Here is a 20,766-nt window from a genome sequence, read left to right as displayed (position 1 = left end):
GGCTCAAATAAACTTATTAAAATTCTCTACAGGTTTGGATGTTTCTTTTGTAGACACTGCCTTATTCTATGATTTTGAGCAAGTTACTTGACATCTCCCTACCTCCATTTCCTCAACTACAAAATGGAGATAATGCACTAACCACAGGGTTATTGTAAGGATAAAAATGAGTTAATACATGTAAAGTGTTTAGACATAATTGTTAACTTTATCCTCAACAACGGTAAGCAGTTGACCTGTTTGGTTAAGCAAGGGAGTAATACTGTCAGATGTATTTACTTATTTATTTTTATATTTTGTTTTTATTTATTGATTTTAGATGGAGAAACATCAACTTGTTCTACTTATTTATGCACTCATTGGTTGATTATTGTATGTGCCCTGACCAGAGATTGAACTGGCAACCTTGGTTGTATCAGACAAGACTCTAATCACTTGAGCTACCCGGCCAGAGCTGTCAGATGTGATTAGTACAGCGATTTTCAACCTTTTTCATCTCATGGCACATCAACTAATTACTAATATTCTTCGGCCCACCAAAAAAATATTTTTTTGCCTATCTGACAAAAAAAAAATAGGTATGATTTTTTTTCCTTTCTTTAATCCTCACCCAAAGATATGTTTTCATTGATTTTTTAGAGAGAAACATTGATGTGAAAAAAAACATTGATGGGTTGCCTCCTGTACACACTCCGACTGGGAATTGAACCTGAAACCTCGGTGTGTGTCCTGACTGGAAATCAAACCCACAATCTTTTGGTCTATGGGACAATGCTCCATCAACTGAGCCACCCGACCAGGACAAAATAGGTATAATTTTTATTCATTCACATCAGACGGCTATTGTGTTGGTAGTTGTCATTTTTTTTATGAGGGAAAAGAAGTCAGTGCCCCTGACTAGTCAGGTATTGCATGTTTTAAAAAATCTTGTGGCACACCAGTTGAAAATCGCTGGTTTAGAAAGTAACTTTCTGGCTGCTGTGTGGGAGGAACACAAACCTTTCTATGCCTCATGTCTTTCTTCCCTCCCCCATACCTATTCAAACCATAGACTGCTTCGTTAGGTGAGAGTGGGCAACAGTAATTTCGGTAGGTAATGTCCCAAACTCTAATCCCAGAGGCTAGCATGCTTGTGGTACATGTTTCTAAAATGAAATTGACTACCATGGCTTACCAGATTCTACATAATCCTGCCTAATGTTCCATCTCAACTCAACCATTCATCTTGGGCCCCATCCTCCAGCCTTTTCTTTGAACTCATCATTTTCCCACCTCAAGGCCTTTGCTAAGAATACTTTACAAATAGGTAGGCACTTTTTATCTCAGCAGAAAGTTCCTCACACCACTATTTCTAAAGTAGGATCCACTGTCATTCCAGCAGCCTCCTGTTAAGTTTCTTAGCACCTACCATTTGCTTGTTTTTCTCTCTTTTTTTTCTTCTTTGTTACTTACAACACTGTTTGCACCATGAGGGTAAGGCCATGTCTCTGTTTCATTTCTCTGACACATAACACATGGCCTACTTCATAATACGTAATCAATAAATGTGTTGAATGAAACAGATGCCTTGTATTACTATGAAACTCTTCTGCATATATTTCTGTCCCCTCACTGTAAACTCCAAGAGGACAGAATTCATCAGCTATTAAGTTTGCAGCCCCTTACATTGGAGGGCATTGTCAGAATAGTTGCTGGCTCAGTTGGGATAGACTTTACTGTTCACTGATATATCTGCACTGCCTATGTGCCCCATGGCACATAGGAGGTATTTAATAAACTGAATGAATGCATAAATTCAAGGCCTTTCATTACCAAGGCCCACCCAATTTTTTCCTTCATTTTTCTGACATAAACTCTCCAGCAAGACCCATCTTCTCCCTGTCAGTATAACATTTGAAGGGAAGCCTGCAAAACCCCTTAGTGACACCCGATCGTTCAATGTTAACAGTTAAAAAAGTAACACCGAGTTTAGAGGGGTGACTGGACCAGAATCTTGTCCCTTAAAGTTTGTGCCTCACCATAAAGCTGGGCTTGGGAGGGAGTAGCTCTTTTCTCTGCTCTAAAGATGAGCCCAGATTCTCCCCTATCTTCCAACTCACTATTAAGACCACAATAGAGTGTTGAACAAGGCCCAACAGGTTTGTGGGCAAGGAAATAATATACAGAGAATAACTTAAAACTGGCCACTGGATTTAACTGCCATTACTTTCGGCCTTGCTTCTTGGAGCACACACTTGTTGTCACCCAAAGACACAGGCTCTTCAGAGTCTGGCCCCAAAGGAACCCCACCTGGCAGGAGGAAGATGGCCCATCTCCTTCCTGAAGCCCACTGGCCCCGGCGCAGGTGGGGCGGGGGGGGGGGGGGGGGCGCCCACTGGCCTTTATCTTCCAGTGCCCACAGAAACTTGAAATGTACTTGGCATCCTGTAGACCCTGTAAAAATTGACTGAACCACTCAAATAACTTTGCTTCCCCCGGCACAAATGTTAAGACAAGTTTCACCACCATCCTTTGTTCCAGGATGGAAATTATCACTGTGTGCTCCTCTTCACGTTGACCCTTCTGCCTTTCCCCTTCCTTTTCCGTAGTTTTTAAGTTGCAGCACTTTGAGAAGTACTTTCACTGCTATGTGAACATTTTGTGGTTAATCATTATAGGGAGAAACCCAAATATTTTTATTTAATTCACACACAGCACGTACTCATCCAGCAAAAGTTCACTGCAGCTTTCTGGAATTATACAAATAGTGGATGCTCTTACAGAGTGGTTAAAAATACACATCCTGGGATCAGGCTGACTTGGGTTAGAATGCTGGCTCTGCCATTTTCTAGCTTCAGGTCTTTGGCTGTGGCCCCTTGGGCAAGGCACTTAATGACAGTGAGTCTCAGTTTCCTCCATCTAGGATATGAGGATGACAGTGTAACCACAGAGCCTGGTCCTATCCTGTTTCTAACAAGACCCGGAACCAAAGTTTAGACCTGGAATACACCATTTACGAGTAATACTTGGGAAACACCACTCACCAGCAACACCTGTGAACCCTTAACTGCTCCTCCTTAAAACCCACCCAGAGTCCGGGATGAGACAGATTTGAGCCTTGCCTCCTGTCTTCTTCCAGCTGACTTGCGAATGAAGCTCCTTCCTTTTCTTAAAGAAAAGCCTGTGCCATATTTTGGCTTCTGTGTGCTGTGGGCAGTGAACTTTTGTTCACTAACAGCAAGTACCACCTATAACCATTGCAAGGATTGTTTGGAGGGTTCAAGGACAGACAGAGAGCATGTGTAAAGGCTGACACTTAGCAAGCACTTGATAAATATTAGCTGCTATTATATCATCCCATTGGCCAAAATACTGCATATTACCACTGATACTTGGGCATTTCCTAACAATCTAAGAGGCACCCAGGATTTGTCCATTTATTTTTATTCCTCTATTTAATTAGGAATTATAAAAGCTCAGTTGTATAATAAATTTTATTATATATTCTAAAGAAGTAGTAAGGCACAATGTTCACTGACACAATTATATGCAGTCAGCACTGAGTATCTTGGAGACCCCAATGTCAACAATTTTAGAGCAGAACTCATCTGCATGCTACATTAAGGTCTGCACTGCTGCCGTCACTCTGCAGACAAGCACTTCAGAGCTGGCCTCCGCACCAGCGGCATCAGATTCACCAGGGGAAACTCACACAAAACAACAGATTCCTGTGCCCATCCCCCCAAAATATTGGATTCAGAAGGTCTGAGTCAGACAGGGCCTGTGAAGCCCCATGTTTGAAAAGCTCCCTGGGTGCTGTAGAGTTGACCCTTGAACCACATGTGGGTTAGGGGTGCTACCCTGGTGCAGTTGAAAATCCACATATAACTTTTGACCCCCCCAAACTTTACACTCTGCCCTTCGTAGCCACAGGTTTGACACCCACAGATTCAAGCAACTGTGGATTGGAAACAATATTTTCGATCTGAGGTTGGAAATCTGCAGATGTAGAGGGCCAACTGTACTAATAGCGTACCGTTGACCAGAAGACTTCCCAACAACATAAACAGCACAATAATACATGTTTTATATGTTATACGTATTATATACTGTATTCTTGCAATAAAATGAGCTAGAACTTGATTTCCCCACCAAAAAAAAAAAAAAAAAAAGCTAGAGAAAAGAAAATGTTAATAAAGCATAAGGAATAGAAAATACACTTGCAGTATTTATTGAAAAAAAATCCCCATATAAATGGAACTGCTCAGTTCAAACTCATGTTGTTCAAGGGCCAACAACCAGGTTCCCAACTGCTGTGGCAGAGCACCATCATTTTTTAATTGGACCCGGATGGCTGAAAGTAGTGAAACCCCAGTTAAAGCATGCTTTTTTTTTAGACCTTTAAATTAGCGATTAGGTGATGGGTGCTGAGTTTGACCCAAAAAGCATTTCTCAGGTGTGATCATGGCTTAAGAGAGCCATTGGCATTCCCCAGGTCGTGGATGGCCTTGTTCTCCAGCAGTTCCTTCTTCTTGTCACTTGGTGTCACTGCGTTGTTCAGCATCGCTCGAACCACAGTCACCACTGGTACAGAATGCCCACTGGCCCAAGATTCTGGTAAGGAGCCAAAAAATTTCCTAACCAACCATTCACCTGGGCGAGATTCTTGCCTGTCACATAACAGAACTCTAAAGAGAAAACAAAAAAGCAGAGGGAAAGATGGTAAACTGCATTCAGACCAGAGAGTGTGATGGACTAAGCTGTGTCTCCCCCAAATTCATGTTGAAGCCCCAACCCCCAATGTGACTGCACATGAAGACAGTGCCTTTAGGGAGGTAATTAAGGTGGGATCCTAATCTGATAGGACTGGTGTCCTTACAGAAGTGGAAGAGATATTAGATCTCTCTGTCTCTCTCTCTGTCTCTCTCTGTCTCTCTCTGTCTCTCTCTGTCTCTCTCTCTCTCTCTGTCTGTCTCTCTCTCTCTCTCTCTCTCTCTCTCTCCATGCCCACACAGAGGAAAGATCATGCGAGGACACACAGGAGCCTATCTACAAGCCAGGAAGACAGACCTCACCAGACACTAACCCTGATGACACCTCGATCTTGGACTTCTAGTCTTCGGAATTGCAAGAAAATGAATTTCTATTGTTTAAGCCACCCAGTCTATGGTGTTATTCTGTTATGGCAGCCTGAACAGACTAACACAGTGGGTAAAAGGTTTAACTTGGTGCATGGAAAGGATTTTTAAAAAGAAGGCAGCAAAAGCCACTCAGGAAATGCCACACTATTCTGAACCTGGCACCACCAACTGTCCCACCCTTTCCTTCAAAGACAAAAGGTGGGCTCTTCAGAGAATAATCCACCCTAGACAACTTCTTTCATGTCTTAGGTGTCTTAGTTGTCAGCCTCTTCAAATGAAAACTCCCTTCCAGGGAATAGCCAGCAGTGGTGTGTTCTTAGGTAGCGTGAATACTCACCCAGGCCTAAATATGGAGTAACGATCAAATTTTAATTCTTCCACCCTATCTTCCACTTCTCCCTGTTTAAAAAAACACACCACAAAAAAACAAAACATAGCTTTAGTATTTAATCAAAACCAACTTACGATAATGCTTGAGAGAGAGTAACTGGGTTTTGAAGATAATCTGCTTCTGTGGGTCTCAGTAGAACTGACCCTTAAACAACATGGATTTAAACAGCGTGGGCGGTTTTTCTCAATAGACTCCCACAGTTCAAACTCACTGCAAGGCTTCAAGGAAATCCACATATGTGAGGGGCCAACTGTAGTTATACATGGATTTTTTACTACATGTGAGGTCAGCACTCCTAAGTCCCACCTTGTTCAAGGGTCCACTATACTTGTAAATACCCTTATCCAGATTTATCCTTAACTTTCCAGAGAGTCTGGGAAGTTAAGGAAGAGATCATTTAATCTTGACATGCAGTAGTTTTTAAAAAAGAAAATGCACTGAATGAGTGAACGTCTGCATAGTCACCTAGCTTCTCATTTGACTGACACTAACAGATCCAGAGAGAATACGTCACATGTTAGGAGTTCAACCGTAAAGAATAACCTCCCATTAGTCCGGAATTAATGTTACAGGCTTGCAGACATAAACCTTTTTTGGTTTCCAGGTAATTCCAGCGGGTCAGCAGATCCACAGACCCCCTCTATATTATTCATTTCCTAACAAACCCCACCAAGAAAGGTGGGGTTAGAGACAGTGAAATTACATCTACGTAAGGCTTTAAATAAAATTTGTTAAACAAACCATGAATTTTCATGCCAGGCATCTCCATGAACAAAAATGTCTGAGGAGCTCAGTAACAGGTACATCTAAAGGACTGATGAATTAAGCAGCATGCTCTCCTCCCCTTCTTGGCCTGTTCATACCATTCATTTGGCACTTAGCCTGTCACATCCCATAATCTTAGGTAGCCTTTTTTTAAATGTTTCATCTTTGATGGTCTTATGCTTAAATATTTTCTTTTTTAAAAAAAAATACGTTTTTACTGATTTTAGAGAGAGAGGAAGGGAGAGCGAGAGAAACATTGATGTGAGAAACACCAATTGGTTGCCTCCCACACGCACCCCTACCAGGGATTGAACCCGAAACCTAGGCATGTGCCCTGAGTGGGAATTGAACTGGCAACCTTTCAGTGCGTAGGATGATGCTCAACTACCTGAGCCACACCAACCAGGGCAATCTTAGGTAGCTTTTTAAAAATATATATGTTTTCTATGCCATAGATGGTTTGGCTAGGTCCATATACAGTAGGCCCATGGACTGAAGGGTCCTGGGTTCAATTCTGGTCAAGGGCATGTACCTTAGTTGCAGGCTTGATCCCCGGCCCTGGTCAGGGTGCATGCTGGAGGCAACCAATCAATGGGTCTCTCTCACATCAATGCTCTCTGTCTGTCTCTCCCCCAACTTCCACTCTCTCGAAAAATCAATGGAAAAATATCCTCAGATGAGGACTAACTAACTAACTAACTAACTAACTGTTTTCTAGTATATTCACAAAGTTTTGCCCCCTTCACCTGCTATCTTAGAACATTTTATTACCCCAAAAAGAAACCCAGTACCAAAAGCACTCAGTCCCACCCTTCCCTCTGAGCCTTAGCCAACCACTAATCTTTGTCTTTATAGATTTGCCTATTCTGGACATTTCCTATAAATGGAATCATACATATTGTGTCCTTTTGTGACTGCCCTCCCTCATTTAGCATAATGTTTTCAGGTTTCACCCATGTTGTGGCATATATCATTCCCTTTCGTAGTTGAATAATACATTTTGTATGTATATACCACATTTGATCCATCCAGTCATCAGTTAATGGGTATTTGGGTTGCTTCTGGCTCTTAGGAATAACGCTTCTATGAACATTCAGATAGAAGTTTTTATGTGGACACGTTTCTCACTTAGCTTTTTACAAAGATGTGCTTTGTCTCTGCTAGCAGGGTGCTTAAGCGTTAACCCAGCAGGCTGAGGCTGCTATCTCAGAAAAGCTTGCTTGCAAGGTTGGCCTTTGGCTTGGGAACTTGGATTTCAGGAATGGTCCCATCATTACCTAATTGAGTGGTTCTCAACCTTCTGGCCCTTTAAATACAGTTCCTCCTGTGGTGACCCAACCATAAAATTATTTTCATTGCTACTTCATAACTGCAATGTTGCTACTGTTATGAATCGTGATGTAAATATCTGATATGCAGGATGGTCTTAGGCGACCCCTGTGAAAGGGTCGTTCGACCACCAAAGGGGTCGCGACCCACAGGTTGAGAACCGCTGAAATTGATATGGGTAGTTTACTGTGCTTACACTATTTGTACAAACAATGTGGTTTGTGCAGAACACTTGCTTTCCTTCTGGAAGTCTGTAATTGTGTCTAAGCTGAGGGTGCCTACGGGACTGACCCCCATGAAAACCCTGGACTCCTGAGCCCAGGTGAATTTCTCTGGAAGACCATACTCACGGCTGGAGAAATTAAGCACATGCAACTCCACTGGGAGAGCACTCTTGGAAGCTTGTGCCTAGTTTGCTCCAGACTTCACTCCATGCACTTCTTCCCTTTACTGGCTTTGCTTTATAGCCTTTCATTGTAAGAAGTCAGAGCTGGGAGTATGACTATATTCTGAGTCCTGTGAGACCTTCTAGCGAATTACCAAACTTAAGGATCCTCCAAAACAAGCATATTACAAATTCCTTGAGGACAAAAACCATACCAATAAAATATCATCTACTTTGGAAAAGTTTAAGAATCACTGCCTCGAAGTCTCTTCTAACGTTAAGATTCCATGCTGATCATTCAAGATCAGAGCTGCTATATCTCATTTCAGGATTACTGGGTCCTTCCAATCACTCTGTTTACTAAATATATCCCTGCAAACAACAGTCCCTGTACCTATAAAAATGTGTAATCTAATGCAATTAGGGCATTTTTGTAATATTTAGCATTCTCTATTATTTAGCACTGCCAATTATCTAGGGTTCTCCAAAGGATATATAAGAGAGAAACACACACAAACCTTAACTTGCAGATATAAAAAATTGCTCGACTTGTCAGCTCCTTTAGAGGACAGCAGGTTGAAATGTTTGCACCCTCCAGCTTTTGCCAGCTCTGCAGATTTCAAGACATAATCTCGATCAACACGAACAAATCCCTCCTGAGGGGGGAACAGAAATAAGTTATTTCCAAAAAGCTGTGAGGTCATCTTAAAGATTACTACTCAGCCTGGGTGGCAGGCTAGGAGGTCTGATGGGGGGAGAGGGGTGATAGGATCTAAATAAAATGCATCTAAGCAAAGCATGAATGTTGGTCTTAGCCCTTGGGAAAGGCTCCAAGTGTGATCCTCAGGATAGACTACCAGCTTTAGCAGCAAGGCCAGGCCGCAATGAAAAACCAAAGCCCGTGGGTGAACTGTTGTTTTTCTTGTTTCAAAAATTTAAATAAAAATTAAAAAACAAACAAAATGGCATTGAAACACAGACACCAAACAAATCATCAAGGAGCAAAAGTAACAATGATATCAGGTTGCAAGACTGTTTTTAGTCACACAGTTCTTTGTCTTTTAACAATTTTACACCTTTACAGTCCTCTCTGTTGTCTCTATTCTGTGTCAACTCTGACATGGTAGGGTCTCAAAGCAGGGCTGAGAACACTGCCCAGCCACTATGAGAACAGTCTATTTAATTTCCAACTTTGTGTATGTTTTACATATTAGTAAACAGTGCATCCTCCATTTTTTTTTTTTTTTTTTTACTAACAGGTGCATAATCAAGAATGTTTGGAAATCCCAGTCTAGACTCAGTCCAATGAGGGTAATGGTTGGGTCTTTCTTCTTAATTCGCATCTCAGCATCAGTACATGCCCAGCATCATGGTAGGTGCTCCAAAAATACTTGAAAGTGGAGAAAAGGTAAACCCAATTAGAAAAGAACTAAGAAGCAATAAAAGGAGGAGGGGAGAGAATGGTGCAAACAATAGAATATAAGACTCATTTCCAGGGCCTCACAAGGACACGTGCCTGTCCCCAGACAAGGAAATTCGATGTAGTAACGCTTCCTGGGATCACCCAAAATCTGGCATCCTCAAACTCAGACAGCTGATGAGAAGTCTAAAGTCTCCTGAATCGGAACTCCAAAGGTACCCACAATTATGTAAATGAGGTTTTATGTCATAAGGATTGTAAATCTGAAGGCTGACTGCTGCCCCAGTGATTTTTTAAAATATATTTTTATTGTTTTTGGAGAGGAAGGGAGGAGAGAGAGATAAAAACATGAATGATGAGAGGGAATCATTGATTAGCTGCCTTCTGCACACCCCCTACTGGGGATCGAGCCCACAACCTGGGCATGTGTCTTGACCGGAATTGAACCCCGGACCCTTCAGTTTGCAGGCTGATGCTCTATCCATGGAGCCAAACCAGCTAGGGCTGATCCTAAACATTTTATTTCATATGGAGATGTTAGAAACACCACCTGAGGAAACATCACATCCCACTGCCCCCCCCCAACCCCCCCTTTATAGAGCTGTGAAAACAAGGCTCAGTGGCTGATGAACTGCCGGCTAATAAGTGAGATAGCTGAGAGCGGAGTGCAAATTGTGGACTCCCTGAGCAGTGCTCTCTACTATACCCATGTGCCTTCTTCTCCCACACTATCTCCAGAGAACAAAAATGACTAATTCATGCTTTCAGTAGGCAGACCAGTGGCCCATCCGAGATGTCTGAGCCCTAATCCCCACACCTGTGAGTATGCTAGTTTCCACAGCAAGATACAGATGACTGCGAAAATGGAGAGAGGGGATGGGGGAGGGATGGGTGAAAAAGTTGAAGGGATTAACACATACTAGTTGCCAGATATAAAAACAGTCATGGGATGTAAAGTATAGCATAGAGAATGTATTCAATAGCATTAAACATTGTATGATGTCAGATGGGTGCTAGACATATCAAAGTAATCACTTCATAAGTTATGTAAATGTCTAATCACTATGGTGTATACCTCAAACTAACATAATATTGTATGTCAACTGTAACTGAAAAAAAAATTTAAGACTAAAAGGGGAAATTGAGATTACAGGTAGAATTAAGGTTACTAATCAATCAGCTGGCCTAAAATTAAGATTATCCCGTATTATCCAACTGGGCCCAATGCAATAACAAGAGTCCTTAGAAGTAGAAAAGGAAAGCAGAAGGGGTTTGAGTTATTCAATGTGAGAAGCACTTGATCCCCCACAGCTGGCCTTAAAGATGGAAAGAGGGGACCATGAACCAAGGAATGTGGGTGGCCGAGAGAAACTGGTAAAGGTAAAGAAACGGATTCTCCTCTAGAGCCCTCTCAACACCTTCATTTTATCTCAGCTAAGTTCATGCCAGACTTCTAACTTACAGAACTGTAAGACAATACATTTACATTGTTTTAAGCCACTAAATTTGAGGTAATTTGTTACAGCAGCTGTGGAAAACTAATACCTGGGGCAGGGCAGGAACTGGGTGGAGGAAAGCAATGGGGGAGGGGAGGAAGGGGAGCATCTGTAATACTCTCAACAATAAAGATTCTTTTTAGAAAAAGGAAGGAAATTATTCTCAAAAAATTAAAAATGGAACTCCCATTTGGCCCACTGATCCCACTTCTAGGAATATATCCCAAGAAATCAGAAATACCAATCAGAAAGGATATATGCACCCCTATGTTCATAGCAGCACAATTCACCATAGCTAAGATTTGGAAACAGCCTAAGTGCCCATCAGCAGATGAGTGGATTAGAAAACTGTGGTACATCTACACAATGGAATACTACACTGCAGAAGGAACTCTTACCATTTGCAGCAGCATGGATGAAACTGGAGAGCATTTTGCTAAGCAAAATAAGCCAGTCAGAGAAAGATAAATGTCATATGATCTCACTCATTTGTGAAATATAATGAACAACATAAACTGATGAACAAAAATAGAGCCAGAGGGAGAAAAAAAATATTCTAGAATATAATAGAAGCAATCCTGTTATTTGCAGATTTTTAATATTTCCTAGAACTTTTGTGATATCATACTATGTTAGTACAGTTTTGGTAACATTATTATACTTAAAATCCTTTTATTCTTGAAATATTAATGTTTATTGCATGTAACATTATCATATTTAAAATTGTTTTTTGAGATACTAATGTTTATTGCATGTAACATTATTATATTTAAGATCGTTTTTCTTGAAATATTAAGGTTTACTGCATGTAACATTATTATATTTAAGATCCTTTTTCTTGAAATTAAAAAAAAAAACTGAAAAAAAAGGAAGGAAACTAATACAGAATTCAATTTGAAAACAATAGCGCCAAGCAAACATTTTTAACTTTGTACTGAAGTAAACCATAAAAGAAAAGTAAACATATTGTAAGTATAGAGCTTGATGAATTTTCATAAACTGAACATTACTCTGTAACCAGCTCCGAAAATCAAGAAATAGAGCCCGGCTGGTGTGGCTCAGCAGTTGAGCATATACCATGCCCCAAGAGGTCTCTCTCTACTTCGATTTCTAGTCAGGGCACATGCTTGGGTTGTGGGCTCGATCCCCAGCAAGGGGCGTGCAGAAGGCAGCTGATTAATGTTGATGGGATATTTCTCTCTCATCAATGTTTCTATCTCTCTCTCCCTCTCCTTTCCTCTACCTAAAAATAAATAATATATATTTAAAGAAAAGAAATAGAACATTACTATCACCCCCAAAGCCTCTCTTGTCCTCCTTTCTCATTGTTCCCAGCACAACAGCCTCATTTTTCTGCCTTACGTTAGGGAACATAAACTTAAGTCTTAGCTAATGAATGAACACCATCTCTTTTAGTATCTATACTTGGACATTCTACCTTGACTTGATGACCTGTCCTACATACTGATTTGAACGTACGTTATTGCTTTCTTAAATCAGTGTGAAGCAACCCAATTTTAATTCTCAGCACATCCTGAGAGAGGGATGTGATTCTCCTCCGAGCCATCCTCCGAAATGAGATTTTACATGTGCTGATAGTGTGCCAAGAAAAACAGTCCAAAACTACATAGAAAAATTCTAAAACACTCACTTTCTCTTCCGGGTCTATTTCTTCCCCTCACTGTAATTCACCAGAACTCTGATTTTAATAACAGGTTCGTTGTTCATAGTAAAATGACATAGTTGACTGGTGAAATAAGTTTCTTTTTGTTGTGGCTGTGGTTTTATCACTATTTCTTGGAAGGTGCATTATAGTTGTCTCTGTTAAAATGCTTTTCTTTCATCAGCTTCTTTAAAAAGAAGGGAAAGATTCAGCCAATCACCAGTCTCTAGACCGACGCTGTCTCTCTCACTTAATCCACAGCCAGTAAAGGGATAATTTGATTAAATTGAGACCCTAATTTATTTGGCTTTAGTTCTGGATCAACCTCTCCTTAATAGAGTGCTGTCGGCTCCAATTGTTTGATGAAAATTAAAGTGACATAAATACCATGGGACTTTTTCAATCTGATTAGTCAGCTCACGCACATCAATACCACCCCAGCCATCAGACTCTGGCGTCCTTCCTTTCACCGGCCTCACTCACAACTGACAGCCGCTCCTTGAAGGAGGAGCACCCACGCTGCTTCGGAGACCCCCACGCTTAACCCATCATCCCTGCTCAATGGGCCCGCTTGACAAGGTGCCCATACCTTTCTCCATCGCTGTTCTCCGGACAAAGCTAAATATTGTTTTATTAGCAACCAATGGCTGTTAATCCAAACCGATTTCACAAATCCTCTGAGCCCTCAAGCTGATTATAAATACGCATTTTTCCAGGCCCACAAATTTTGAATTTCACTTCCCCCACCCTGATGCGAGCCTTTTTAGCTGGTGAATGAAATTCAAAAGCAACAGGGTCAATGGCTTTCAAGGACTTAGAAACCAAACGTAAATGTGGATCCTGCCAACTGACTCAGAGACATCCGCACACATCAATTTCTTTGGAGTGAGGAAGATTCCATTGATAGATAGAAAGGAGCCATCTTTAAAATCTTACTAACACCTTTTCTTATTCTCTAACGGCGAAAAAAAAAAGAAGAAAATAAAAGAAAGAAAGAAAAACAAACTAAAACAAGCTACTCCATATCCCAGAAACACAATTTCTGGAAAAACTGTATTTAGTTTCCCTAACCATAGGGCAGGAGAAAAGACGTCTCTTCTGAGAGCATGAAGTCCATTATGCTACTGTGTCTTTATGATTCCAAAGTAAGTGTAGGCCACTCTAAGCTAGAAATCAGAGTTCCTTCTCGAAAAAGGAATTGGTCAAATATGTTCCCACTCTACATTTCCTTTCCCAGTACCCACTTGAAAGAATAAACACAATGTAAAATGCCTCATCAGAGGTATCTTCATAGGCTCCACAAACATCAAGGGAGACAAACTCTCCAATTACTATTTATTCAAATCTTATTAAAATCCAAAGCTACTAAGTATTTCTTTTAGTCTTCTTTACCAACGCCTGAAAACTGGGAAGACTGGCTTAAGAACAACTCTCCCTAAAACAGAGTATTTCAGCATTGACTGATGAAACCAGCAAGCATGCCAAAATGACTCAAGGTCAGGGGGATCCTTTTCCAAGAAGGGCAGATCTATCGTTCTGTAAAGGGTCCCATTTAGCCATATTTTTGCTTCAGATCCTTTCCCCTTTACTCCAACCCTATCGATCAGACTAGAAAACAGAGATGCTGATGAACAACAAATGCTATCATCTGACACCCCAGCTGTTTGTATCCTGGAGGGCACCTCTGTATATGATGTGCAGTGGTGGAATCAAGATCTTGGTTAGAGGAAGAGCTCTGGGTAGAAAAATAAAGCCAAACAGGTACTGAGGATTCATGAGTAAATCTCTATACTCTCACAGGATTTTCCCAGTTGGGAATTTCTTTTCTCTGTGTTATAAAGATCAAAGAATTCTGCAGGCCAAACGGGCTCTAGTGGTCACCTGACTCTCAGTACAGACAAGGAGGCAGCGGTCCACAGGAGCTAAGCACACACCTGAGGTCCCACAGCTACCTAGTATCCAGAGCCTATGATCTGGGTCCCTCAAACCACCTAGGACCTTGTCATTTCACATGTCCCCTCCTAGACATCAAGTAAAACAGTAGAAATTACAATAGGGGTGGGCAATCTTTTCCTGTAAAAGATGGAATGGTAAATATTTTCAGATTTGCAGGCTTCTGTTGCAATTACATGGCTCTGACACCATGGTGCAAAAGCAGCCATAGATAATAAAGTAAAGAGAATAGCTATGTTCCAATAAAACTTTATGGATACTGAAATTTGAATTTCTTATATTTTCAGGTGCCACAACATATTATTCCTCTTTTGAATTTTTTAATCATTTAAAAGTATAAAAACATTCTCAGATCGGGGCTGTACAAAACAAGGGCTGTATTTGGCCCACAGTATCTAGTTTACAAACCCTTGGATTAAAAATTGGCAGCTTACTTTTGGTCACTATTACCTTAAACCATTTAGCCCTAACTCATTTCTGAGACCATCTTTGCCTTAGTAGTCTTTCTCCTGCTTACTTATTCATTATGTTTGTCTTTTCAAACAGATTTTGGAAAAGAAAAGATATTGAGCAGCCTGAGAAGTGGGAAACCAAATCCATCTAAAAAAATGTTCTAAATAGGAAAGACACCCAATGCCTCTGATTAAAATTGCATTACACAATTTGGATGCAATAACGCAATTTCTTCTTTCCCTATGTGATTTCCCTTATGTCATGAAAATCAGCTGCTCTATTGCCTAATGCAGTGTTTTGTTTTCTATTATTTTTTGCTGAGTCACCACCAAAATCAGGTTGGCAATTCAGACAGAACAAAACTTTTTGAATGCTTTTAGAGGACACACCGCTTGTGAGTGTCCCTGGGACAATGAAGACTGCACAAGCCAACAAGCAGGAACATGACCCTTTCTAGGAGAGAGAATGTGCCAAATCCTGGGACACTTTTCAGCACAGAGCTCAGAACCCAGCTGTCTTCCAAAGTGGACATGGTAGAACTGCAGAAGATTTGGAAACAGATCCCTACTGAAAGCATACATGGAATTATTCTTTAGATCACCAGGAGGCCCAGAGAAATACAACTGAGACTAACTCTTAGTTGTTATACACCAATAGTTCTTTATCTTTATTTTTTTCTTTATTGATTAAGGTATTACATATGTGTCCTTATCCCTTTATTGCCCCCCCTCATGCTCTCAGCCCCCTGGTGTCTGTGTCCATTGGTTAGGCTTATTTGCATGCATACAAGTCCTTTGGTTGATCTCTCTCCCTTAACCTCACCCTCTCCTGCCTTCCCTCTGAGGTTTGATGGTCTAATCGATGCTTCTCTGTCTCTAGATCTATTTTTGTTCATCAGTTTATGTTGTTCATTATATTCTACAAATGAGTGAGATCATATGATATTTATCTTTCTCTGACTGGCTTATTTCACTTAGCATAATGCTCTCCAGTTCCATCCATGCTGTTGCAAATGGTAAGAATTCCTTCTTTTTTACCACAGCATAGTATTCCATTGTGTAGATGTACCACCGTTTTTTAATCCACTCATCTACTGATGAGCACTTAGGCTATGGTAAATCTTAGCTATGGTAAATTGTGCTGCTACCAATAGTTCTTAAACATGTGTTCTCCTAATGATTCTGATTTCATGGACCTGTTTATAAACCCACAATAAGCCCCATGGCAGCACTGTGGTCATGCATATTTAATGGACATGTTTAGCTCCAGCAACTAAATTCTGCGAGAGGGACAAAGTATAAGTAAGATGTATTAACACTTGCCCAAGATCTACGCAGTAAGCTATGACTTCTAACTATGTAGTAAACTATGACTTCTAGATAAGGGCAATGTAATTTAGAGCACCATTAAAAATAAAATAAAATGTGCAGGAACAGTTCTGCGTCAGTTAAGGCTGAATCACCGCTGGGGTTGAATCATTGCTGGGGCTGAGTCATCACTGGAGGCTAGCTGCATCGTGCCTCTGTTCTGATGTCCTATCCCAGGAGTTTAAAGCTTGGCACAAAAACAGGTTGAAGAAAATCACTCAAGTGAGAGAGAATGCTTTAAGTTTAAAATATTTATAAAGAAAAATTAAAAAAGCTTACTGCTAGTAGCATGAGCTCGTTACTTTTATTCTGCTATAACGGGTTTAGCCAGGGGATGTAGTGACAGCAATATTTGCAAGATGATGTAAATACGCACACAGGCCCGAACTCAAGGATTACTTTGAAAGAAAGATGAACTTATCACTGCTATTCAAAGTACAGCAAAGGCGAGGGCAGCATATGAAATTTTCAATGATAAGAGCTTATTTACAATTAAGCACTGCAAATGTAAAGAAAAAAGAGTAAGTCAGAAAGGAATCTTTGACAGTACTGGCCAATGAACAGGGACACGGATATATTTCTTCCTTACCGCCCCGGCTTTTTTTCTGGTGGTACCCAGGCAACAGAATCCAACATCATGACCTTGGAAGGCAGAAGCATAGTCGTCCAGCTTTTCAAAGTCCACCACTTTTTGATTCTAGACAAGAACACAGCTGAATAGAATTTGATGTCATTTTTTTAAATAGCCCTCTACATTTAAAGAATAAATTACAGAGCATTAGTAAAGAGTCTGACCACTTAACATCAAATTTTGCAAGCTCATTTTCTCCCACCAATTAATCTGAATTTCAAATTAACAATGCACTCATACAGCCCTGGTACACATAATTGGACTAGGGGTGATCCAGATCTCTAAAGTCAGGTTCAATTATAATTTTCTCTTTGGAAAAATAAGACACCTGTCTGCATATTACCAAGAGGGATACCAATGCAATGAGGTATAATGTGGGTTAAGGATGGTGTTTGGAACCTCAAATACCTACATTGGAGTCTTGGGCCTGCTACTTCCTAAACATGTAATTTTGGCCAATTTATTTTTATCATATGCCTCAGTTTTTCAGGAGTAAAATGCAAATTATAATCTTTCCTTCAGCCCAATCCATGAACCACCTGCAATAAAATCAGCCAGTGGGTGGCTTGATAAAAGGGCATATTCTTAGGTCTCACACCAATACTTCTGAGTCAGAAACTGCTCTTTTTTAACTAGCACTCTTAGAAATTCTCATGTTCACTAAAACTTAAGCACCACCATCTAACCTAAGTTTGTTGTGAAACTTAAAAGAGAAAGTTTGAGAAGTTTTCATCCATCAAATTGGAACTCAAATGCTTTCCTTCCCTACCATCGCCTCTTTCAAAAGGATCTTCCTGGCACTGTACACAGCGCTGAAGGAAAATGTTTGCATTAAGTGCCTGACCAAAAGATGCGCCACCAAAACTAGACAATTTAAGCACAGACTCGATTTCAGTCTCTAATTACCAGAAGTATCGGGCACACCCCATGAAGCCAGACTAGGAAGGCTACATGTTACTGCCTGCAAAGATGTCCATTTTAAACAGAAAAGTCCTGAGGGACCAAAGACATATGCAAAATGACCTCAACTTGGACTTGCAGGAGTCAAGAACATTTATTTGTGAGGCCATTTGTTATCCAAAATGTTCCACCTGTGAAACCTGTGGGACCAAGTTCTTTTATTAGGGGGGTCTCAGGATTACACTATAATTTACTGAGTTTCACAAATAACTCAGGACTCTCTGCGAAGCTCAGACTTCAAATATTTAGGGTGTTTACACCACACTCAAGTCTGGTGTGTTGTTTGGTTAACCATGAAAGTGTAAGTGATCGTGAGAGGAAGGAATATTTCACTTACAGACACAACACTGCAGCCCTGGGAAGTCAGGCTGGGCAAATTCTTATATGTGAACCCTACTTTCAATGCCAGAGACTGTTTCTGCTGTGCAAAGCATTTCCTGATTCACTGACAAGGTTAGTGTGGAGTGAACAGGGAGACAAAACAAGCAAAGTGGACTGTCTCTAGAACTCAGATTGAATGACGCTGAAAGCAATGCTGTTCTGTCTCCCCAGCTCCCATTGCAATCTAGGCCTTGCCTTAGACTGCGAGGACTTTGCCCAAGGTTACACAGTGAGGGGAGGCCCGCCTGAACTTACAACCCAGGCCTCCAGCTTCCAGTAACTGGGCTCTCACAGACCGACCTTGGCCACATTTCGATCACCTCTTGCAGCGCCCACCACTGACGGGCAATGTTCAACCTTAAATTAAACACGAAATTCTGTCCACAAAGCTGAATCCCTGCGGGTGCATTTTGAGTCTCAAATACCCACCACATTTTTATAAGCTTCCTCATCAAAGGTCAGCTTCCTCCGGCCAATGACTGTGACCCTGGAAAACAGGCGCTGCTCCAGCAATTCCTTTAAGAGCACTTTGCCTGTTTCCCCGGTGGCGCCCAAAATAAAGACGGATTTATTCTGCATCCGGAAGTCTTCCCGAAGCTTGGGCAGCGCCTCTGTCGCAGCCATGCTACAGAAATAACATCAACAGGTGCGGATCTTAGGGTGTGTAAGAGATGGTCTGGCTCACCCTGGGGAACAAGGAATGTGTGTTCGTTCTGGAGGAAGATAGTATTATTCCCCGCAGCCTGGGCCCCGGGGAAAGTGCTGAGTCACCTGCAGGGCGGGGTGCCAACCCACCGCTCGGAAGGGCCCACAAACTGCTGGCACCAAGCGGCCCCGTTCCCCCTTGTTACCCCAGGTTCGGATCCCTCCTTCCTCCGCAAAAGGGTGCGGGGCCGAGCTCCGTCCCCAGAGCAGTGGGTTACCTGGAGCCGGCCCCTGGCCCCGCGTCTTGGCATCGTAGCAGGAGCAGAGCGGCCACCAGCGCCGCAACCGCAGCCACTGCCCCCGCGCTCAGCGCTGTTGGCAGTTGCATCCGGGCATCCCTCCTTCCCAGGGGTTCCGCGTCCCCTCGCCCCAGACTGTGGGCGCCCCTCCCAGATCCGCCGTGGGGGTCGGCGGCGGCCACGCCCAAGCCTACCCGGCTTCTTCTTCCTGGTGACTCCGCTGCGTGGCGCCCTCGCCCCGCCTACAAGGGCGGGACTTGGGGGAAAATACAAAGTTCTCACTGCAGCCTGGATGCTGGTCGAATGGGCGTGAGAGCATGTGCGCTGCACAGGGGCAAGGGATGAGGCCCTGACACGTCCAGGACCCGCTCCCCTGCGTTCTTCTTCACCCCCTGGGCTGACCTTACCTATATTTGAGGTCTCAGCCAATAGACTTGACTTTCTCTGGTCCCTTTCTAAAACCTGTAATTTCAGTTGGGCATTGGGCATTTTCATCTCAAATTCACCCATGTCAAAATGTAAACCTTCCCACCCAACCACCCCAAAGAAGCATAAAACAAAGCTATTCCTTGCCTTTCTCGGGTGTCACTATTCCTCTGCATTCACACGCTCCTCACCTCTCCCCTTTGGGACCACAGTAATCATCAGCCTGGAAAAACCTTGCTCTGGGAGGTAAGACACCACATCTATCTCATTGCTGTAACCCTAGCTCTTGGGACAGTGTTTAGCACTTAATAGGTGCTCAAAAAATTCCTTTGCATGAAAAAATTTCTCTATAGTCTATACCTTATATATGAGACCTAGAAGGAGAGGAAGGGGTCACCTTGTCAAACATCCTTACTTGACAAATGATGCTCAAGGATGTGGTATGACTCGTTAAGTCTCAGGCATATTCTTTAATGGAGACAACATAGCAAAGGGTTTTACAAAATAAAGGAAGGAGAAAACATGGCCAATAACTCATGGGCAAAGTGCCCTGCCCACAGCACACCCCTGTCCTTCAGAGCTCATCTTTCCTGTATTGTGCCACCTCAGAGGACAGTTCCCTGCTGAGCGGAAGTCTGCTAAGGTGGCATGTCTTCTTTCCAACGTGAGGGGAGGTACATAAAGGACATGAGGGTCCCATGCAGAAGACAGTGAAGGAGCACCAGGTAGGGCAGAGGGTTTATTCAAGACAGAGGGCCGGATGAGCAGGGAAGCCACACATGGCATGATCTCTGAAGTCAAGAAGAGGTGTAGAAATGGTGTCCTTGGGCTGCCATAACAAATTACTACAAACTAGGCAGCTTACAACAACGGAAACTCCTTCTCTCACAGGTCTGGAGGCCAGAAGTCTGAAATCAAGGTGTCGGAGGGCCATGCTCCCTCTGGAGGCTTAGGAGAGAATTTTTCGCTTCTTTCAGCTTCTGGAGGCTCCAGGTGTTCCCTGGTTGTGGCTGCAAGACTCCAATCTCTGCCTCTGTCTTCAAATGGTCTTCTCTGCTGTGTGTCTGTGTCTTTTCTCCTTT

The 20,766-nt window shown here is 42.1% G+C and overlaps 1 protein-coding gene across 3 annotated transcripts; it reads right to left on the bottom strand.

Annotated features, from left to right (window-relative positions):
• Positions 1–3,458: 3,458 nt before the first annotated feature.
• HTATIP2 (HIV-1 Tat interactive protein 2) lies at positions 3,459–19,572 on the bottom strand. Of its 3 annotated transcripts, none has more exons than XM_059709139.1 (6): positions 19,453–19,572; positions 18,744–18,939; positions 16,932–17,039; positions 8,509–8,646; positions 5,458–5,519; positions 3,459–4,667 (listed from the first exon to the last, which is right to left on the bottom strand). In XM_059709139.1, exons 2-6 carry the CDS (start codon positions 18,936–18,938, stop codon positions 4,442–4,444), a joined length of 729 nt encoding a protein of 242 aa, XP_059565122.1. In that variant the 5' UTR covers position 18,939; positions 19,453–19,572; the 3' UTR covers positions 3,459–4,441. The 3 variants fall into 3 exon arrangements, with proteins under 3 accessions (XP_059565122.1, XP_059565124.1, XP_059565123.1); XM_059709141.1 differs by having other exon boundaries at positions 18,744–19,000; positions 19,453–19,538; XM_059709140.1 differs by lacking the exon at positions 19,453–19,572 and adding an exon at positions 19,238–19,443.
• Between the last annotated feature and the right edge of the window lie 1,194 nt (positions 19,573–20,766).

The sequence above is a fragment of the Myotis daubentonii genome, chromosome 9, assembly GCF_963259705.1.
Source record: "Myotis daubentonii chromosome 9, mMyoDau2.1, whole genome shotgun sequence".
Classification (NCBI taxonomy): Eukaryota; Metazoa; Chordata; class Mammalia; order Chiroptera; family Vespertilionidae; genus Myotis; species Myotis daubentonii.
The sequence above is the reverse complement of the archived record's forward strand: the minus strand, read 5'-3'. Positions and strand labels throughout refer to the sequence as shown.

Coding starts and splice junctions, on each gene's coding strand:
- HTATIP2 (XM_059709140.1), bottom strand. CDS start 19,347: ATGCAACTGCCAACAGCGCTGAGCGCGGGGGCAGTGGCTGCGGTTGCG. Junction 17,040..18,743: donor AGGAAGCTTATAAAAATGTG/GTGGGTATTTGA, acceptor GTTCTTGTCTAG/AATCAAAAAGTGGTGGACTT. Junction 8,647..16,931: donor CCAGAAAAAAAGCCGGGGCG/GTAAGGAAGAAA, acceptor TTCCCCCCTCAG/GAGGGATTTGTTCGTGTTGA.